General features: G+C 49.6%; 3 protein-coding genes across 14 annotated transcripts in view; 1 reads left to right on the top strand and 2 right to left on the bottom strand.

Moving 5' to 3' along the window:
- RAB3A (RAB3A, member RAS oncogene family) overlaps nt 1–12121 on the bottom strand; it is a 162787-nt gene extending 150666 nt beyond the window's left edge. The window contains exon 1 of the mRNA XM_050769813.1: nt 12110–12121. The gene's annotated coding sequence lies outside the window, so the exon portion shown is untranslated. The remainder of the gene's footprint in view (nt 1–12109) is intronic.
- Nucleotides 1–20430, bottom strand: part of LSM4 (LSM4 homolog, U6 small nuclear RNA and mRNA degradation associated) — a 223028-nt gene that overhangs the window by 32255 nt on the left and 170343 nt on the right. The gene's annotated exons all lie outside the window — the stretch shown is intronic.
- Nucleotides 11596–20430, top strand: part of PGPEP1 (pyroglutamyl-peptidase I) — a 29518-nt gene continuing 20683 nt past the window's right edge. For 4 of the 5 annotated variants that reach the window (XM_050769820.1, XM_050769817.1, XM_050769818.1 and 1 more), the window contains exons 1-2: nt 11596–11738; nt 13884–13936. In XM_050769820.1, coding sequence (XP_050625777.1) covers nt 11705–11738; nt 13884–13936 — 87 coding nt within the window. In that variant the 5' untranslated portion in view covers nt 11596–11704. Of the gene's footprint in view, nt 11739–11934; nt 12007–13883; nt 13937–20430 lie in introns of those variants that run through there. The other variant, XM_050769819.1, reaches the window with a different exon arrangement.

The following is a 20430-nucleotide window of genomic DNA, read 5'->3' as shown; positions in this document are numbered from 1 at the left end:
CTTTAAACTTATTCGTGTCACAGATCCTTGTTCTTATGTCTTACTGCTAATTTCCTCCCTAAAAATGATCCTATTGTCCTGCCACTCCCTTATCTTTAAGATGGTAAAGATAATTATCTATAAATACTAAGGGAACTCAGAGGCCGGTGCCGGCGTGGGTCCTCTGTAAGCTGAGCGCCGGTCCCCTGGGCCCCCGCTTTTCTTTCTCTATACTTTTGTCTCTGTGTCTTATTTCTTTTCTCAAGTCTCTCGTTCCACCTTACGAGAAACACCCACAGGTGTGGAGGGGCAGGCCACCCCTTCATCTGGTGCCCAACGTGGAAGCTTTTCTCTAAGGTGAAGGTACGCTGGAGCGTGGTCATTGAGGACAAGTCGACGAGAGACTCCCGAGTACGTCTACAGTCAGCCTTGCGGTAAGCTTGTGCGCTCGGAAGAACCTAGGGTAACAATGGGGCAAACTAAGAGTAAATATGCCTCTTATCGCAGCTTTATTAAAATTCTCTTAAAAAGAGGGGGAGTTAAAGTCTCTACCAAAAATCTAATTACGCTATTTCAAACAATAGAGCAGTTTTGTCCATGGTTTCCGGAACAGGGAACTTTAGATCTAAAAGATTGGGAAAAAATTGGCAAAGAATTAAAACAAGCAAGTAGGGAAGGTAAAAACATTCCGCTCACAGTATGGAATGATTGGGTCATTATTAAAGTAGCTTTAGAACCGTTGCAAACAGAAGAAGATAGCGTTCCAATTTCTGATGTCCCTAAAAGCTGTGCAGTAGATTGTGAAAAAGAGGCAGGGATAGAATCCCGGAAAGGAAAGGAAAGTTCACACTGTGAATGTGTATCAGAGCCGGCTATGGCTCGGTCAACGCAAAATGTTGACAATAATCAATTACAGGAGGTAGTATATCCTGAAACGTTAAAATTAGAAGAAAAAAATCCAGAATTAGCAGAGCCATCAGAGTCTAAACCACGATGGCCAACTGCTCTTCCAGCAGCTCAAATGCCTGTAACTTTACAACCTCAAATGCAGGTTAAACAAGTACAAACTCCAAAAGAAGATCAAATAGAAAAAGATAGAGTTTCTGTCATGGCAATGCCATTCCAAATGCAGTGTCCACAATATCAGCCGGTAGAAGATAAGACCCAGCCGCCAGTAGCCTATCAATACTGGCTGCCAGCCGAACTGCGGTATCGGTTGCCCCCAGAAAATCTGTGTGGACAGCCAGGAACATTTCCAGCGCCACAGGGCAGGGTACAATATCCTCAACCGCCCACCATGAGACTTAATCCTACAGCACCGCCTAGTACACAGGGTAGTGCGTTACATAAAATTATTGATGAGGCAAGAAAACAAGGAGATATTGAGGCGTGGCAATTCCCAGTAATATTAGAAGCAAGACCACCTGGAGAAGGGGCCCAAGAGGGAGAGCTTCCCGTAGCTGAAGCCAGATATAAGTCTTTTTCTATAAAAATGCTAAAAGAAATGAAAGAGGGAGTAAAACAGTATGGACCCAACTCTCCTTACATGAGAACATTATTAGATTCCATTGCTCATGGACATAGACTCATTCCTTATGATTGGGAGATTCTGGCAAAATCCTCACTCTCACCCTCTCAGTTTTTACAATTTAAGACTTGGTGGATTGATGGGGCACAAGTACAGGTCCGAAAAAATAGAACTGCCAATCCTCCAATTGACATAGATGCAGATCAACTATTAGGAATAGGTCAAAATTGGAGCACTGTTGACCAACAAGTAATAATGCCAAATGAGGCCATTGAGCAAATCAGGGCTATCTGCCTTAGGGCCTGGGAGAAAATCCAAGACCCAGGAACCGCCTGCCCCTCCTTTAATACAATAAGACAAGGCTCTAAAGAGCCCTACCCTGATTTTGTAGCAAGACTTCAAGATGCTGCTCAAAAGTCAATTACCGATGAGAATGCCCGTAAGGTCATAGTGGAGTTGATGGCATATGAAAACGCCAATCCTGATTGTCAATCAGCCATTAAGCCATTAAAAGGAAGAGTTCCCGCAGGATCAGATGTAATCTCAGAGTACGTTAAAGCCTGCGATGGAATTGGAGGAGCTATGCATAAAGCTATGCTTATGGCTCAAGCAATCACAGGAGTTGCTTTAGGAGGACAGGTTAGAACATTTGGGGGAAGATGTTATAATTGTGGTCAAATTGGTCATCTAAAAAAGAATTGCCTAGTCTCAAATAAACAAAATGTAACTACTCAAGCTACTACAAGAACAGATAAAGAGCCACCTGGCCTATGTCCAAGATGTAAAAAGGGAAAACATTGGGGTAATCAATGTCGTTCTAAATTTGATAAAAATGGGCAACCACTGTCGGGAAACGAGAGGAGGGGCCAGCCTCAGGCCCCGCAACAAACTGGGGCATTCCAAATTCAGCCCTTTGTTCCTCAGGGTTTTCAGGAACAACAACCCCCATTGCCACAAGTGTCTCAGGGAATAAGCCAGTTATCACAATACAGCAATTATCCCCCGCCACAAACGGCAGTGCAGCAGTAGATTTATGCACCATACAAGCAGTCTCTCTGCTTCCAGGGGAGCCTCCTCGAAAAATCCCCACAGGGGTATATGGCCCATTGCCTGAGGGGACTGTAGGACTAATCTTAGGAAGATCAAGTTTAAATCTAAAAGGAGTTCAAATTCATACTGGTGTGGTTGATTCAGACTTTAAAGGCGAAATTCAATTGGTTATTAGTTCCTCAATTCCTTGGAGTGCCAGTCCAGGAGACAGGATTGCTCAATTATTACTCCTACCTTATATTAAACTTGGAAACAGTGAGATAAAAAGAACAGGAGGGTTCGGAAGCACTGATCCGGCAGGAAAGGCTGCATATTGGGCAAATCTGGTCTCTGAGAGCAGACCTGTGTGTAAGGCCATTATTCAAGGAAAACAGTTTGAAGGGTTGGTAGACACTGAAGCAGACATCTCTGTCATTGCTTTAAATCAATGGCCAAAAAATTGGCCTAAACAAAAGGCTGTTACAAGACTTGTCGGCGTAGGCACAGCTTCAGAAGTGTACGAAAGTACAATGATTTTACATTGTTTAGGACCAGATAATCAAGAAAGTACTTCCCATGTTAAAAAACATTTATTATCTTGTTTTGCTGTAATGGGAGTTCCAGAAAAAATTAAAACTGACAATGGACCAGGTTATTGTAGTAAAGCTTTCCAAAAATTCTTAAATCAGTGGAATATTACACATACAACAGGAATTCCTTATAATTCCCAAGGACAGGCCATAGTTGAAAGAACTAATAGAACACTCGAAACTCAGTTAAACAAAAAAAAGGGGGAGACAGTAAGGAGTGTACCACTCCTCAGATGCAGCTTAATCTAGCACTCTATACTTTAAATTTTTTAAACATTTATAGAAATCAGACTACTACTTCTGCAGAACAACATCTTACTGGTAAAAAGAACAGTCCACATGAAGGAAAACTGATTTGGTGGAAAGACAACAAAAATAAGACATGGGAAATAGGGAAGGTGATAACCTGGGGAAGAGGTTTTGCTTGTGTTTCACCAGGAGCAAATCAGCTTCCTGTTTGGATACCCACTAAACATTTGAAGTTCTACAATGAACCCATCGGAGATGCAAAGAAAAGCGCCTCCACGGAGACGGAAACACCGCAATCGAGCACCATTGACTAACGAACAAGCCTTCATCGCCATGGCACATTTATATAGAGGAAAAGGGAGGGAGAACATTGCGGGAAGTCAGGGACCTTGAATGCAGGGACTGGCTGAAGCCACGGCAGAAAAACATAAAATGTGAAGATTTCATGGACATTTATTAGTTCTCCAAAATTAATACTTTTGTAATTTCTTATGTCTGTCTTTACTTTAATCTCTTAATTCTATCATCTTCTTTGTAAACTGAGGAGGATATATGTCACCTCAGGACCCTGTGATGGTTGCCTTAAACTGCACAAATTGTTTGTGGAGCATGTGTGTTTGAACAATATGAAATCTGGGCATCTTGGAGAAAGAACAGGATAACAGCAATGTTCAGGGAACAAGGGAGGCAACCTTGAACTGGCCGCCGGTGAGCCGGACGGAACAGAGCCATATTTCTTCTCTTTTCATTATGCAAATAGGAGAAATATCGCTGAATTCTTTTTCTCAGCAAGGAACACCCCTGAGAAAGAGAATGCGCTCTGAGGGTAGGCCTATAAACGACCCCCTTGGAGGCGTGCCGCCTTTTATGGTTGAAGCCGAAGGGATGAAATAAGCCCCGGCCTCCTGTAGCGCTCCCAGGCTTATTAGGACGAGGAAATTCCCACCTAATAAATTTTGGTCAGACAGGTTGTCTGCTCTCAAACCCTGTTTTCTGATAAGATGTTATCCATGACTATGCATGCCCAAAAATTTTAATTTTAACACCATCCTGTGATCTCATCCTGCCTCCACTTGCTTTGTGATATTCTATTACTTTGTGAAATATGTAATCTCGGTGTCATGATGATAATGGTGGTTTTGTTGAAAAGAAAAGGGGGAAATGTGGGGAAAAGAAAGAGATCAGCCTGTTACTGTGTCTATATAGAAAGAAGTAGACATAAGAGACTCCATTTTGTTCTGTATTTGAGATGCTGTTAATCTGTGACCCTACCCCCAACCTTGTCCTTGCAAGAGACATGTGCTGTGGTAACTCTAGGTTTAATGGATTTTGGGCGTGCAGGGTGTGACTTTGTTCCTAGAAAAGCTAGGTATTGTCCAAGGTTTATCCCCATGTGATAGGATGAAACAATGTTGCTAAAAGGTTTATCTCAAGGCACAGGATTTTCCTTTAAACTTATTCGTGTCACAGATCCTTGTTCTTATGTCTTACTGCTAATTTCCTCCCTAAAAATGATCCTATTGTCCTGCCACTCCCTTATCTTTAAGATGGTAAAGATAATTATCTATAAATACTAAGGGAACTCAGAGGCCGGTGCCGGCGTGGGTCCTCTGTAAGCTGAGCGCCGGTCCCCTGGGCCCCCGCTTTTCTTTCTCTATACTTTGTCTCTGTGTCTTATTTCTTTTCTCAAGTCTCTCGTTCCACCTTACGAGAAACACCCACAGGTGTGGAGGGGCAGGCCACCCCTTCAGTGGCACATGCCTGTAATCCCAGCTACTCCGGAGGCTGAGGTGGAGAATTGCTTAAACCCGGGAGGTGGAGGTTGCAGTGAGTCGAGATTGCACCATTGCACTCCAGCCTGGGCAGCAAGAGCAAAACTACGTCTCAAAAAAAATAAATAAAAATTTAAAATAAAATAAAATAAATGGTTTAAAGGGTAAGTTTTATGCTATGTGTATTTTATTGCCAAAGAAAAACATCAAGTATGGAAGAGCATTTATGAAATGAAAACGAAATGTAAGAGAAAGAAAGACACGTGCAGGCCAGGTGCGGTGGCTCACTTGCCTGTAATCCTAGCACTTTGGGAGGCCAATGTGAGTGGATCACGAGGTCAGGAGATAGAGACCATCCTGGCTAACACGGTGAAACCTCGTCTCTACTAAAAATACAAAAAATTAGCCAGGCGTGATGGTGGGTGCCTGTAGTCCCAGCTACTCGGGAGGCTGAGGCAGGAGAATGGCGTGAACCCGGGAGGCGGAGCTTGCAGTGAGCGGAGATCGAGCCACTGCACTCCAGCCTGGGCAACAGAGTGAGGCTCCCCCTCAGGAAAAAAAAAAAAAAAAAAAAAGACACATGCAAACATGTTTGCAAATGCATAAATATCTCTGGAAGGAAAAGTGAGCTCTGACTCCCAGACTCAAGTGATACTCCCACCTCAGCCTCTGGAATAGCTGGGACTATAGGTGCGCACCACTATGCTCAGCTAATTTTTGTTTTTTGTGTTTTTTTTTTTTTTTTTGAGACAGAGTCTCACTCCATCACCCAGGCTGGAGTGCAGTGGCGTGATCTTGGCTCACTGCAAGCTCTGCCTCCCAGGTTCACGCCATTCTCCTGCCTGAGCCTCCCGAGTAGCGGGACTACAGGCACCCGCCACCATGCCCAGCTAATTTTTTGTGTTTTTAGTAGAGACGGGGTTTCACCACTTTAGCCAGGATGGTCTTGATCTCCTGACCTTGTGATCCGCCCACCTTGGCCTCCCAAAGTGCTGGGATTACAGGTGTGAGCCACTGTGCCCGGCCTAATTTTTGTATTTTTAGTAGAGCAAGATTTCACCATGTTGCCCAGGCTGGTCTCAAGTGATCTGCCTGCCTCGGCCTCCCAAAGTGCTGGGATTACAGGCGTGAGCCACTGCACCTGGCCCACACCCGATTTTTTTTTTTTTTTTTTTTTTTTTTTTTTTTTTTTGAGACAGTTTCGCTCTATTGCCCAAGTTGGAGTGCAGTGGCACAATCTCAGCTCACTGCAACCTCTACCTCCTGAGTTCAAGCGATTCTCCTGCCTCAGCCTCTGAAGTAGCTGAGACCACAGGCACATGTCACCACACCTGGCTAATTTTTTTGTATTTTCAGTGGAGAAGGGGTTTCCCCATGTTGCCCAGGCTGATCTCGAACTCCTGGCCTCAAGTGATCCTCCTGCCTCGGCTTCCCAAAGTGCTAGGATTACAGGTGTGAGTTACCGCGCCTGGCCCACACCCAATCTTTAAATATTGTTTTAGAGGACTCCACTCTGACCTCTCTTTCCCCCCACTGCAGTTCATCTGACCCCTTCCCCTGTGCTGCTGGGTATATACTGTTGCAAACTATCCTAGTGCAAGAAACCTCACCTTGGCAGGTCCAGTGAGGATTTACTTTGGCTGGGATTGTCCTCCCCTAAGGAGGTGCCCATTTACTTCCAAACCAAAACCGAGCCCCTCCTGTGTGTGACCTGGGGCAGGTGGCTTAGCCACTCTGGGCCTCAGTTTCCTCACTTTGCTAACTGGGTTAAAAAAAAAAATAGTTCTTTAGCTAGGTGTGGTGGCAGGCACCTGCAATCCAAGTCACTTGGGAGACTGAGGCAGGAGAATCGCTTGAACCTAGGAGGCAGCAGTGACAGCGAGCCGAGACCAGGCCTCTATACTCCAGCCTGGGCAACAAGAGTGAAACTCCGTCTCAAAAACAAACAAACACACACAAATAGTTCCTCAGCCAGGTGCAGTGGTTCATACCTGTAATCCCAACACTTTGGGAGGCCGAGGCGGGCAGATCACTTGAGGTCAGGAGTTTGAGACAAGCCTAGCCAACATGGCGAAACCCCATCTCTACTAAAAATACAAAAATTAGCTGAGCATAGTGGTGTGCACCTGTAGTCCCAGCTACTTGGGAGGCTGAGGCAGGAGAATCACTTGAACCTGGGAGACAGAGGCTGCAGTGAGCCAAGATCGTGCCACTGCACTCCAGCCTGGGTGAGAGAGCAAGACTCTGTCTTAAAAAAAAAAAGTTCCCCCAAGCTGGGCATGGTGGCACATGCCTGTAGTCCCAGTTACTTGGGAGGCTGGGGCGGGAGGATGGCTTGAGCCCAGGGGGTGGAGGCTGCAGTGAGCTGTGACTGTGCCACTGCGCTCCAGCCTGTGAGACAAAGCAAGATCATATCTCAAAACAAAAAACAAAAACATGGCCCGAACATGATTAGGGCTACCAGTGAACATTAGCCTTTACGCCAGTCACTGGGGCAGCAGGACATGACTCAGTTTCTCCCCATCACTGCTGACTCTGCATGTTTTCGTTCCTCCCACTGCAATTGAGGAAACGAAAATCCACTGTCACTTCTCTCTCACCATATCCCTGACTTCTAGCAATGCATGTACTCCACACCAGGCATGTATCACATATTCAGGTTATAAAACCTGACTCTGGGTGAGTGGTTTTTTTGTTTTGTTTTGTTTTGTTTTGAGACGGAGTCTTGCTCTGTCCCTTAGGCTGGAATGCAGTGGCACGATCTCAGCTCACTGCAGCCTCCGTCTTCTGGGTTCAAGTGATTCTCCTGGCTCAGCCTCCCGAGTAGCTGGGACTATAGGCACGTGCCACTACTCCCGGCTAGTTTTTTGCATTTTTAGTAGAGACGGAGTCTCACCATGTTGGCCAGGCTGGTCTCAAACTCCTGGCCTCAGGTGATCCGCCTGCCTCGGCCTCCCAAAGTGCTGGGATTACAGGCATGAGCCACTGCGCCCGGCCAGGTTAGTGTTTTGATCTGCCCTCTTCTCCCACTTGGCTTGGACCTCATTCCCTGGCCAGCTCAGACAGCTCTCTGATGTTCTGCATTCTACCTGAAGCTGCTGAAGACCAAAATAGCCACTGAGCGTGTGACCTGGGGCGTGGGCTTCCAAACAGGGCTCAGGGGCAGCCTGGAGAGCTCTGCCCTTGGTGTTGGAGGAATTCGGGGGTGGAGCCAGTAAACACCATAGTACCAGCCAGGCACAGTGGCTCACGCCTGTAATCCCAGCACTTTGGGAGGCTGAGGCAGGCGGATCACCTGAGGTCAGGAGTTCAAGACCAGCCTGGCCAACATGGTGAAACCCCGTCTCTACTAAAAATGCAAAAATTAGCCAGGCACGGTGGTAGGCGCCAGTAATCCCAGCTATTCAGGAGGCTGAGGCAGGAGAATCGCTTGAACCCGGGGGCAGGAGGTTGTAGTGAGCCGAGATCACGCCATTGCATTCCAGCCTGGGTGACAGAATGAGACTCTGTCTCAAACAAACAAACAAAAAATCATAGTGTCCTGGTGAATGGTGGTGAAGTCTAAGTGGAACGGGCTCTCAGTGACCCACACAGCCGGGAGTTCTGACTCACACCTGTAATCCCAGCACTTTGGGAGGCTGAGGCAGGAGGATTGCTTGAGCCCAGGATTTCGAGACCAATCCAAACAGGCAACATAGCAAGACCTCGTCCTTACAAAAAATATAAAAATTGGCTGGGTGCAGCCCAGCGCAGTGGCTGAAGTCTGTAATCCCAGCACTTTGGGAGTCCTAGGCGGGCAGATCATGAGGTCAGGAGATCGAGACCATCCTGGCAAACACGGTGAAATCCTGTCTCTACTTAAAAAAAAATACAAAAAATTAGCTGGACATGGTGGCAGGCGCTTGTAGTCCCCAGCTACTTGGGAGGCTGAGGCAGGAGAATGGCGTGAACCTGGGAGGCGGAGCTTGCAGTGAGCCGAGATCATGCCACTGCACTCCAACCTGGGCAACAGAGGGAGACTCCAACTCAAAAAATAAAAATAAAAACAAAAAAAAAATAAATAATAAGATTTTTAAAAATTGGCTGGACGCAGTGGCTCACGCCTGTAATCCCAGCACTTTGGGAGGCTGAGGCGGGCGGATCACCTGAGGTCAGGAGATCGAGACCAGCCTCAACATGGAGAAACCCCCGACTCTTACTACAAATACAAAATTAGCCAGGTGTAGTGGCACGTGCCTGTAATCCCAGCTACTCAGGAGGCTGAGGCAGGAGAATTGCTTGAACCTGGGAGGCGGAGGGAGGTTGCAGTGAGCCGAGATTGCACCATTGCACTCCAGCCTGGGCAGCAAGAGCGAAACTCTGCCTCAAAAAAAAAAAAAAAAAAAAAAAAAAAAATTAAATTAAATTAAAAAAGAAAATTAGCCAGGCATGGTTTTATGTGTCTGTAGTCCCAGCTACTCGGGAGGCTGAGGTGGGAGAATCGCTTCAGCCATGGAGGTTGAGGCTGCAGTGAGCTGTGATCGCTCCATTGCTCTCCAGCCTGGGCAAAAAGAACAAGATCCTGTCTCAAAAAAAAAAAAAAAACAGTGACCCAAGTCCGGGGTCCAGCCCTGTTTCTGAAGATGTGTCCAGAAACTCAGCTTTCATTTTCTGCCTGTTTTTAGAGGAATTCTGGTCTCTGATGAAAGTTGGCAGAATGTGTCTGGGGACGTGCTGGGTGTTGGGATGCAGCTCTAACAGAACAACATGTCCTTCTCGGGAAGTTCTCATCTCTATGTCAGAGGAAATGGGAAGCCAACCAGAGAGGCTGTGACTATACTAAATGATTTCTGGTTAGTAATACCTGGGGGGGGGCCAGAGGCAGTGTTTCATGCCTGTAATCCCAGTACTTTGGGAAGTTGAGAAGGGTGGATCACCTGAGGTCAGGAGTTCGAGACCAGCCTGGCCAACATGGTGAAACTTCCTCTCTACTAAAAATCCAAAATTAGCTGGGTAAGGTGGCACTCACCTGTAATCCCAAGCTACTCGGGAGGCTGAGGTGGGAGAATCGCTTGAACCCGGGAGGCAGAGGTCGCAGTGAGCCAAGATCACACCACTGCACTCCAGCCTGGGCGACAAGAGTGAAACTACGTCTCAAATAAATAAATACATAAATAATTTCTGCTTAATAATACCTGGGGGACTAAATAATCTGTACAACAAACCCCCATGACACGAGTTTATCTATATAACCTGCACATGTGCCCCATAACTTAAAAGTTAAAAAAAATTAAAAATGATTTCTGGCCAGGCGTGCTGGTCCACACCTGTAATCCCAGCACTTTTGGGAGGCCAACGGGGCAGATTGCTTGAGCTCAGGAGTTCGAGACCAGGCTGTGCAACATAGTGAAACTCCCGACTCTACAAAAATTAGCTGGGTGTGGTGCCACACACCTGTAGTCCCAGCTACTCAGGAGGCTGAGGTGTGAGGATCAGTTGAACCCTGGAGGTCAAGGTTGTAGTGAGCTATGATTGTGCCACTGCACTCCAGCCTGGGTAACAGAGACCCTGTCTCCAAAAAAATAAAATAAAATAAAATAAAATAAATAAAATAAAATAGAGAGAGAGAAAGGAAATAATTTCTGAGCTTTATTGCTCTAAAGAGGATGGAACCAGGGAATAAGATGGAAATACTAGGGGGTAGCAGTGGGGTCATTTCAGCCAGGGAGGGCCAGAAGGAACCCTCAGAGGAGATAATAGGATAGCAGGGAGGTGACAGCCAGAGAAGGCCCCAAGGAGAAAGTGACAGTTCACCCCTCAGAGGAGGTGACAGCCAGGGAGAAGAGGGCCCCTGGGAGAAGGCGACATTGGAACACTGGAGCTGAGGGCTGAAGGCGGCCAGCTTCGCAGGTACCTGCGGGGTGTGCTCCGGCAGAGGGAACAGGAGGTGCAATCGCCCTCCCCCATTAGCCTCCTAGGACCATGGGGTCCTGCAGAGAACCTTCTGGCACCACACAAATGTGGTTGCCATGTTTTTCCTTTTTTACTCCGTCCTCCCCTACCCCCGCCAACTCCCTGGCCTGAATGCCGCTCCTGTGACCCCTCGAGGTGAGTGGCCTCGGGGAAGTGGCAATCTGTGCCTCAGTTTCCTTATCTGGAAAACAGGCCTTGCTCGCGGGGACTCCCCTCCCTAATTCTGGGCAGTATGCATGCATAGGGCAGGCCCTCAATGAACTCTTATAGAATAAAGGACCGGCTCGTCCCCAGCACCTGACTCAGTGCGTACACCCTACGGCATAAGATGTTCCCATTTTGCAGACGGGGAAACGGAGGTTGGGGAGGATGGTGATAGCCGTCGGGGGCTGGGTTCAGTGTCCGAGGCAGAGCGCAGGGCGCGCACGCTGCGTCTCGGGCCCGCGGGCGCGCACGCCTAGCGCCTGACCGGGGGCGTGGAAGGGGGCGTGGAAGGGGCGTGGCCTTGCGGGGCTGTGAGGCTACCGCGGCTGCGAGGCTACCGCGGCTGCAGCTGTCGCGCCAGTCGGAACAGAAGCGGGTCCGAGGCGCAGCCCAGTCCCGCCATGGAGCAGCCGAGGAAGGCGGTGGTAGTGACGGGTACGCTGGCTGATGGGGGCTGTAGCGGCAGCGGCCGGGGCGGCTCCGGGACTGCGGGGCCGGGTGGGGCAGGTGCTGGAAGTCCTCCCAGATTTGGAAGGTGTCATCGCCCGCGGGAGCCCTGCGCAGCCCAGGCTTCCTGGAAAGTGGAAGAGGAGGAGCCTCGGGGGTCCCAGGGTCGGGAGTCAGGGCAGTCAGGCGCGGGGATTGGGGGGCCGGGCAAATGCCCGGCGCCGCGCAGGTCCCCCTGGCGTCCTTTCCTCCCAAGGTAGGGATGGTGACCCTCCTGGCACCTGCCTGCTCTGTCTGGCCTGCGGGCTGGACCGGACCCTTCCTCCCTGCCCCTTCCGAGGTCCGGCCTGTCCCCACACCGCCCCCCCAACCCCTGGCCCCAGGGGACAAAGGCCGATTTGCGGGCAGGAAGTGTCCCAGTGACAAATGAACCTCCCAGTCACTGCTCGCCGCGCCCTGCGCTCGTGGGGGGCTGCTCCCCCAAGGCAGGGACAGGTGGGAGTCCGAGGACCTCGGGCGCTGGGGCTCTCCCAGCTGTCCCAGGGACTGTCTTCAGCGGAAACCTTTTGTGTTTTGTGCCGGGGCTGTTTGTTGGTGAGTCAGGGCCCCCGCTGTCACCGACTCCCCCCAACCCCCAAACCAACTGTTCCTCCTCTCTGAGACTCCGCCTCGGGGCCACGTGGGGCGCAAACTTCCGCTGGGGCCTCAGAGTCAGGGAATAGGGGGTGTCATTTTGACCTGCTGTCTGGAGGGGTCAGAGTGAGAAATCCCGCAAAGGTGCACACAGGTGTTTTGTGGCTGTTGAAGGGAGGTTGAGGCTGATCCTGGAGATTCAGGGAAGAGGGAAGAAACCAGACACCTGCTTAACAGGTGTGTGTAATTAGGAGGAGGGTCACTGCCCCCACCCCCTCCAGCCTTCCTTGATCTGGTTATTTATTCCAGCACTTTTTGAATGAGCTGATTACATCTTGACTGTCTCCATTTTGCAGAAAGGGAAACTGAGGCTCACAGAGGTCATCCAGTTTGTAAGGGGCTGAGCTGGGACTCAAACTTCGGCTGTACAGAAGGATAGAGTTAGGAGGTCCCCTTCTGAGCCACAGCCCCTACCTGCTATCCCAGGCTACAGCATCTCTGCATAGCATTTATATCCTGTGGGATCACTGGCCCAGATGGACCATATATTTTTTTGTTTTGTTTTGTTTTGAGATGGAGTTTTGCTCTTGTTGCCCAAGCTGGAGTGCAATGGCGCGATCTCGGCTCACTGCAACCTCCACCTCCTGGGTTCAAGCAATTCTCCTGCCTCAGCCTCCTGAGTAGCTGGAATTACGGGCATGTATCACCACAGCTGGCTAATTTTTTGTATTTTTAGTAGAAACAGGATTTCACCATGTTAGCCAGGCTGGTCTCGAACTCCTGACCTCAGGTGATCTGCCCGCCTCGGCCTCCCAAAGTGCTGGGATTACAGGTGTGAGTCACCACACCCGGCCCCAGGACTGGATTTGAATCCCAGCTCTTTCACCTTCTTGCTGTGTGACCTTGGGCAGCTAGCTTCACCTCTCTGTGCCTCAGTCCCTGCTCCTGGAAACTGGGCCCAGGAAAAACCCTTGCCCGAAAGGGGATGTGGCCAGGTGGAATGCCAGGAAGATCACTTAGCACAGCCTTGGGCGACTGTCGTGTTTTGGAAAGGGGGGCCTGGAGTTTGAGCTAGCAGTGAGGAGGGTGACAAGGTGAAATCTAGACAGCCCATAGGGCTCATTCCTCATTTGGTGCCGATTCAGGGCATTTCGGGACAGTGACACAATAATTTTAGGTTGGGTCAAGGGGAACAGAGGAAGTGGAGACAGGATCAGGACAACCTTTTCGGAGGCAGAAGAGACCTCTGGATCCTGGCTGAGCAGGAGGGGCCGGCGGAGGTGAAGACAGGAAGGGACCCGTTGACTTCAGAGTGGACAGGTGCAGGACGGCGGCTCTGACGGGTCTCCAGGTGCTCCTAGAACTCAGGACCAGGCCCGCAATGTCCCTGGCAGCTGCGCCCTGAAGCTCCTTGTTTGCTTCTCCAGGTGGGAGTAGCGGCCAGGGGAAGACTGGGAAGGGCCACTCTTGGGTAATATATTGCTTTTCCTGTTTTTTCAGGATTTGGCCCTTTTGGGGAACACACTGTGAACGCCAGTTGGATTGCAGTTCAGGTAACTTAGATCCGGAGGGTGGGAGTCAGGCTTGGAACTGGGCACTCCCCCGCCGCAGAAAGTTATGGCATCCCAGAAAGTCTCCTTTCAACAAAACTTTTTTTTTTTTTTTTTTGAGACAAAGTCTCACTCTATCACCCCCCATGCTGGAATGCAATGGCACAATCTCAGCTCACTGCCACCTCTGCCTCCTGAGTTTAAGCGATTCTCTTACCTCAGCCTCCAGAGTGCCTGAGATTATAGGTGGCTGCCACCACGCCCGGCTAATTTTTGTATTTTTAGTAGAGATGGGGTTTCACCATGTTGGCCAGGCTGGTCTCGAACTCCTGACCTCAAGTGATCCTCCTGTCTCAGCCTGCTAAAATGCTGGAATTACAGGCATGAGCCACTATGCCCAGCCAGCTCTTACAAAACGATGTCGGATCCACATATCTTCCTGGATAGTAACCACTGGAGCACACATCTGTTGAGTATTTGTTTGCAGCCCAGAACTCTGAATCCTCCCAACAACCCCTGCATAGTAGGTGCAGTTATTCTTGCGCCCACTTAACAGAAGAGAAAACTGAGGCCCAGGGGAGAGACAAAGAGAGTTCTCTGACATCACACAGCCAAGAAATGGGAGTGGCATTGCTTCAGAAGTGCCCCAGGCCCCAGCCATCGGCTAGATCTGGGTCTGGAGGGCCAGGTGTGGATATAAACATAGCTGGTTTCCAGGACACAGCTGTTTATGTGGTGCTGGCGTCTACTTTACCTAGGAATTATCCAACTCTAGGATCTCCGTCTTTTTTTTTTTTTTTTTTGGCTCACTGCAACCTCCGCTTCCCGGGTTCAAGCGATTCTCCTGCCTCAGCCTCCAGAGTAGCTAGGATTACAGGCGCCCTCTACCGTGCTAATACCTGCTAATTTTTGTATTTTTAGTAGAGACAGGGTTTCACCATGGTGGCCAGGGTGGTCTCAAACTCCTGACCTCAGGTGATCCACCCTCCTCAGCCTCCCAAAGTACTCGGATTACAGGTGTGAGCCACCACACCTGGCCAGGATCTCCCTCCTTTTTAACAAAAATGTTTTCCGTTGACTCAGACAAATCGTGACTCAGGTTGGTTTCTGAACAGCCAAAGTGAGAATTCTCTGGTATGTTTTGGGCAGGTAATTCGTGGTTTTGGAAGGACCAGGCAGGAATATGTGGGGTGGGGTGGCAGGGGGACATGTCTTGACTTTGTAGGAGGGGGTACGGTGAGCCTCGCTGTCACCTCCCGGCAGCTGGGGGAGGAAAAGATGGCATATTAGGGCCGGGCGCGGTGGCTCAAGCCTGTAATCCCAGCACTTTGGGAGGCCGAGGCGGGTGGATCACGAGGTCAGGAGATCGAGACTATCCTGGCTAACATGGTGAAACCCCGTCTCTACTAAAAATACAAAAAACTAGCCGGGCGTGGTGGCGGGCGCCTGTAGTCTCAGCTACTTGGGAGGCTGAGGCGGGAGAATGGCGTGAACCCGGGAGGTGGAGCTTGCAGTGAGCCGAGATCACGCCACTGCACTCCAGCCTGGGAGACACAGCGAGACTCCGTCTCAAAAAAAAAAAAAAAAAAAAAAAAAAAAAAAAGATGGCATATTAGGGGCCGAGGGGGGCTGTCATTCCGGGTGCCCTGAACAAGATGCCAGCCTGCAAAACCTTTCTAGTTTCTTTCCCAGATGGAGTATTTTGTAGGGACAGGCTGGGGAGCAATGCACAGAGAGAAACAAGGAAGTGTTTTTTGCTTATATAAATCAGACCGGCAGAGACCAGAGCCAAACTCCTGTTTATCCTAGCCTGCTTGCTGCCTGATTGAAAGTAACCTCTGTTCCCACTCCAGAATCCTAGATTTGGAGAAAAATCTAAGTTGAAACCTCAGCGTGGCAGTTCCCAGCTGTACCCCCCATTTTTTAATCACCCCCTTCCCTCCCCAACTTAAGACCTTAAAGTTTTGGCTGTTTCTCTTTTTTTTTTTTTTTTTCTTTCCTGCCCACTTTGTGAACGGGACGGAGGGACAGGGTCCCGGGACCCTGCAGATGGGAGCGTGCCCGAGGCCCTGCCTGCTCACCCGTTCCCCGGAGAGCCAGACAAAAAGAAACAGCGTGTTTCTGAAGACTTGTGTGTCAGGCTTTGTGCAGATTTCAGACAGGAGCCTTCACGGGGCTGAGTGGACACAAAGCCGGGTGTCTGAATTCCTGGGCCCCAGACACTGTGATCTGCATCTAAATAGAAGAAAAATCAATTAAACAATCTTTGGAAATCCCTCTGAGCTTCGGGGCTTCTCGGATGGTGAAGGATGGCAGGTTTTTATCCTGTGGCCGGAGAGGAAATAGCCCTTCTCCTTGGTTATCCTCTCTCCAGACCTGCAGTTGCCACTTTTTGCTTTCTTTTTTTTTTTTTTTTTAATCTGGAGACACCGTTTCGTTCTTGTTGCCCAGGCTGGAGTGCAATGGCATGGTGTCGGCTCACTTCAACCTCCACCTCCTGGTTCAAGCGATTCTCCTGCCTCAGCCTCCCTAGTAGCTGGGATTACAGCTGCACACCACCACGCCCAGCTAATTTTTTAATTTTTAGTTCAGACGGGATTTTGCCACATTGACCAGGCTGGTCTTGAACTCCTGACCTCAGGTGATACGTCCACCTCGGCCTCCCAAAGTGCTGGGATTACAGGCATGAGCCACTGTACCCAGGCCCACTTTTCGCTTTCTTCCTGAAGTTTAGGACACAAGATTCCCCACCATTCCCCTGCTAAAAAGATGCCAGCCTTCTCAGATCTGATTGTTTCACTTAAACAAAACAAAACAAAGTTTAACATATATACACCCAGGACACTCATTAGTGAAATTTTAGGCCTGGCATGATGGCTCACGCCTGTAATCCCAGCACTTTGGGAGGCTGAGGTGGGAGAATCACCTGAGGCATGGAGTTCGAGACCAGCCTGGCCAACCTAGCAAGACCCCATCTCTATAAAAAAAATACAAAAATTAGCTAGGTGTGGTGGCACATGCCTGTAGTCCCAGCTACTCGGGAGGCTGATATGGGAGGATGACCTAAGCCTGGGGAGGTAGAGGCTGCAGTGAACCCTCGGTGTCACTGCACTCCAGCCCAGGTGACAGAGCTAGACCCTGTCCCAAAAAAAAAAAAAAAAAAAAAAAAAAAAAAAAAATTTGACCAGGCACAGTGGCTCACGCATGTAATCCTAGCGCTTTAGAAGGCTGAGGCTGGTGGATTGCCTGAGGTCAGAAGTTCAAGACCAGCCTGACCAATATGGTGAAACTCCGTCTCTACTAAAAATACAAAAATTAGCCGGAAATCGCTTGAACCCAGGAGGCGGAGGTTGCAGTGAGCCGAGATTGTGCCACTGCACTGCAGCCTGGGTGACAAAGCGAGACTCCGTCTCAAAAAAAAAAAAAAAAAAAAAAAAAATTTTTACATATGTGTACTCCCAAAGCCAGGTCAAGATCTCAAACATTCTCTGGTTCTTCCTCGCATTCTTCACAGAAGCCTCACATAGCCTCTTCCCAAGTATTCCCAAGCCCTCCAGTTGTAAACGCCTGCAGATTTTTTTGTGCCACTAGGTGAATTTTGCCTGTTCTAGAAGTTGGTGGGAACAAGTGGCTTCCAGGTCCCACACCTCTGTGAGAACCACCCCTGGAGTTGCTGTCTGGTTCCTTCTTGTCCTGGACTTGCCTGTTAGAAAGGTGTCCCTGCTGGATGGGTTGAATCCATTCCTCCAAAAAATGTGCCCTGGGGTGGTGTTGGTGTAACGTAGGCAACTGTTGCTAGGTGTCATCTCCACCCGAAGATGGGTGATCTGTTCTGCGCTGTGGGTGGCCATTGCTTCCTGCCCTGACGGATTTTTCAGAAGCTCCTCCTCCTTCAGGGACCTCCTAAGTACTTCTCTGTGTCTCTCCCCTCTTGCTCCTTCTGGGTCTCTCTCTGTCCCTTTCCCCTCTTCTCTCTATCTGTGTTCATCTCTGTGTCTCTCTTCATCTCTCTGTCTCTGTCGCTTTCACCTCTCTCTGTGTGTGTGTCTGTTTCTCTCTCTTGTCTCCTTGTATCTTTCTGCCTCTCTGGGGTTTCTCTGTTTCTTCCCACCTCATCCCCTCTTTCTCTCTCCGTTTCTCTCTTTCTCTCTCTCTGTTTTTTTTTTTTTTTGTTTTGTTTTGTTTTGTTTTGTTTTTTTGAGACAGGTTCTCACTCTGCCGTCCAGGCTGGAGTGGAGTTCAATGGTCGATTGAATGAGCGAGGTGAGCGATCTCAGCTCACCTCATCGTTGACCTCCCGGCCTCAGGTGATCCTCCCACCTTACCCTCCCAATTAGCTGGGACTACAGGCATGCACCACCACACCCAGCTATTTTTTTTTTTTTTTTTTTGAGATGGTATTTGGCCATTTTGCCCAGGCTGGTCTCAAACTTCTGGGCTCAAGCCATCCTCCCGTCTCGGCCTCCCAAAGTGTTGGAATTACAGGCGTGAGCCTCCATGCCGAGCCTTCTCTGTTTCTCTCTGTCTCCCTGTCTCTCTGTCTCTCTCTGGGTCTTACTATCTCTTCCCCTTTCTCTCTTTTTCTATCTTTGTTTCTCTCTGTGTGTCTCAGTTTCTCGCCCTGTGTGTGTCTCTGTCTCCTTGTCTCTTTCTCTCTCTTTCCCCTTCTCTCTCTCTCCATTTCTGTTTCTCTCTGACTCCATCTCTCTGTCTCTCTTTTTTTTTTTTTTTTGAGACAGGGTCTCACTCAGTCACCCAGGCTGGAGTGCAATGGTGCCATCTTGGCTCACTGCCACCTCTGCCTCCCGAGTTCAAGCGATTCTCCCATCTCAGCCTACCAAGTAGCTGGGACTACAGGTGCATGCCACCATGCCCAGCTAATTTTTGTATTTTTAGTGGAGACAAGGTTTCACCATATTCGTCAGGCTGGTCTCGAACTCCTGACCTTGTGATCCGCCCACCTCGGCCTCCCAAAGTGCTGGGATTACACTGTGCCTGGCCTGTCTCCGTCTCTTCTGATCCTCTCTCTTCGTCCCCTGGGTGAAGTCATACCCACAGCATAGGTGGAACTGTTTCCCACCCACAGTATTCAGGAGGTGGGAGTTGGGGGGGTACAGAGGGGATCCCCCCTTGTCTTTCCTGGGATGGTGGCTACCCCCAGCACCCCAAACAGGAGGCACCATGTGTCTTGTGTGTCCCATCTCCCCTCTCTCTCAGGGTGGACTGGGGCACTGGCCGTGTTTCTCTTCTGAGGAGGCGCAGGTGCGTGTTAAGGGCCTGGGAGCTCTGGGGCTCAGGGCCGTCTGGGGCGTCTCTTGCCCAAGCTGGGTGAGGAGGACCCGGGTCACAGAACTTGGTAACATCACAGGACAATTGCTGCCACAGTGAGTCTAGACAGACCTGCTAAGGATATTACCAGGGAACAAAGAGGGTCTTTGTCGTGAGGTCAGGGGAATCGGTCAGACGAGGCTGCGCGGCGGGGTCCTGTCAGGTAGATGGGGTGTAGACAATGGGGCATCTGCCCGAGCCCCATCCTTTCACGGTGTATGCTCTGGTGGTGCATGAGGCCGGGTGTGCTCCCAGCAAAGTGATGTGGGACTTGGGGTGCCCTGCGCCCCTTCTCCCGGAGGAGAACCATCCAGCCCTGTTGGAACAGAGCGCGTTCAGAGGCTAAGACTTCAGCCAGATTACCAGCCATGCACTTCCTTCTAGTGCCAGATACACTGTATGGCAAGCGGCTCCCCACTGTTACCCTATTTAAAATTGAGGGATAATTTACATCAGGCAATGTGAACAGACCTTAAGTTTCCCCATCACTTTGGTGAAAAACTTTCTTTTTGTTTTGAGATGGGGTCTTGCTCTGTTGCCCAGGCTGGAGTGCAGTGGCACAATCATAGCTCACTGCAGCCTCAACCTCCTGGACTCCAGCGATCCTCTTGCCTCAGCCTCCCAAGTAGCTGGGACTTAGGCAGGCACCACCATGCCTGGCTAATTTTTTCAATTTTATTTTTTGTAGAGATGGGATCTCACTATATTGCCCAGGCTGGTCTTGAACTCCCGGGCTTAAATGATCCTTCCACCTCGGCCTCCCAACGAAGCTGGGATTACAGGTGTGAGCCACCAAGCCCTGCCATCAAGTGGGTCTTGCCAAATGCACACGTGAACACCTCTCTTGTGATTGCATGCCTTGGGGTATGTGTATGTATGTTGACAGTGGTTTTCTTTCTCTCTTTCTTTCTTTTTCTTTTCTTTTCTTTTCTTTCTTTTCTTTTCTTTCTTCAGAATCTCACTCTGTCATCCAGGCTGGAGTGCAGTGGCGCAATCTCAGCTCACTGCAACCTCCGCCTCCCGGGTTCAGGTGGTTATCATGCCTCAACCTCCCAGGTAGCTGAGACTCGGCTAGTTTTTGTATTTTTAGTAGAGACATGGTTTCGCCATGTTGGCCAGGCTGGTCTTGAACTCCTGGCCTCAAGCAATCCTCCTGCCTCGGCCTCCCA

This window comes from Macaca thibetana, chromosome 19 (assembly GCF_024542745.1).
Source record: "Macaca thibetana thibetana isolate TM-01 chromosome 19, ASM2454274v1, whole genome shotgun sequence".
Taxonomy (NCBI): Eukaryota; Metazoa; Chordata; class Mammalia; order Primates; family Cercopithecidae; genus Macaca; species Macaca thibetana.
This window is presented reverse-complemented; position numbering and strand designations above follow the sequence as displayed.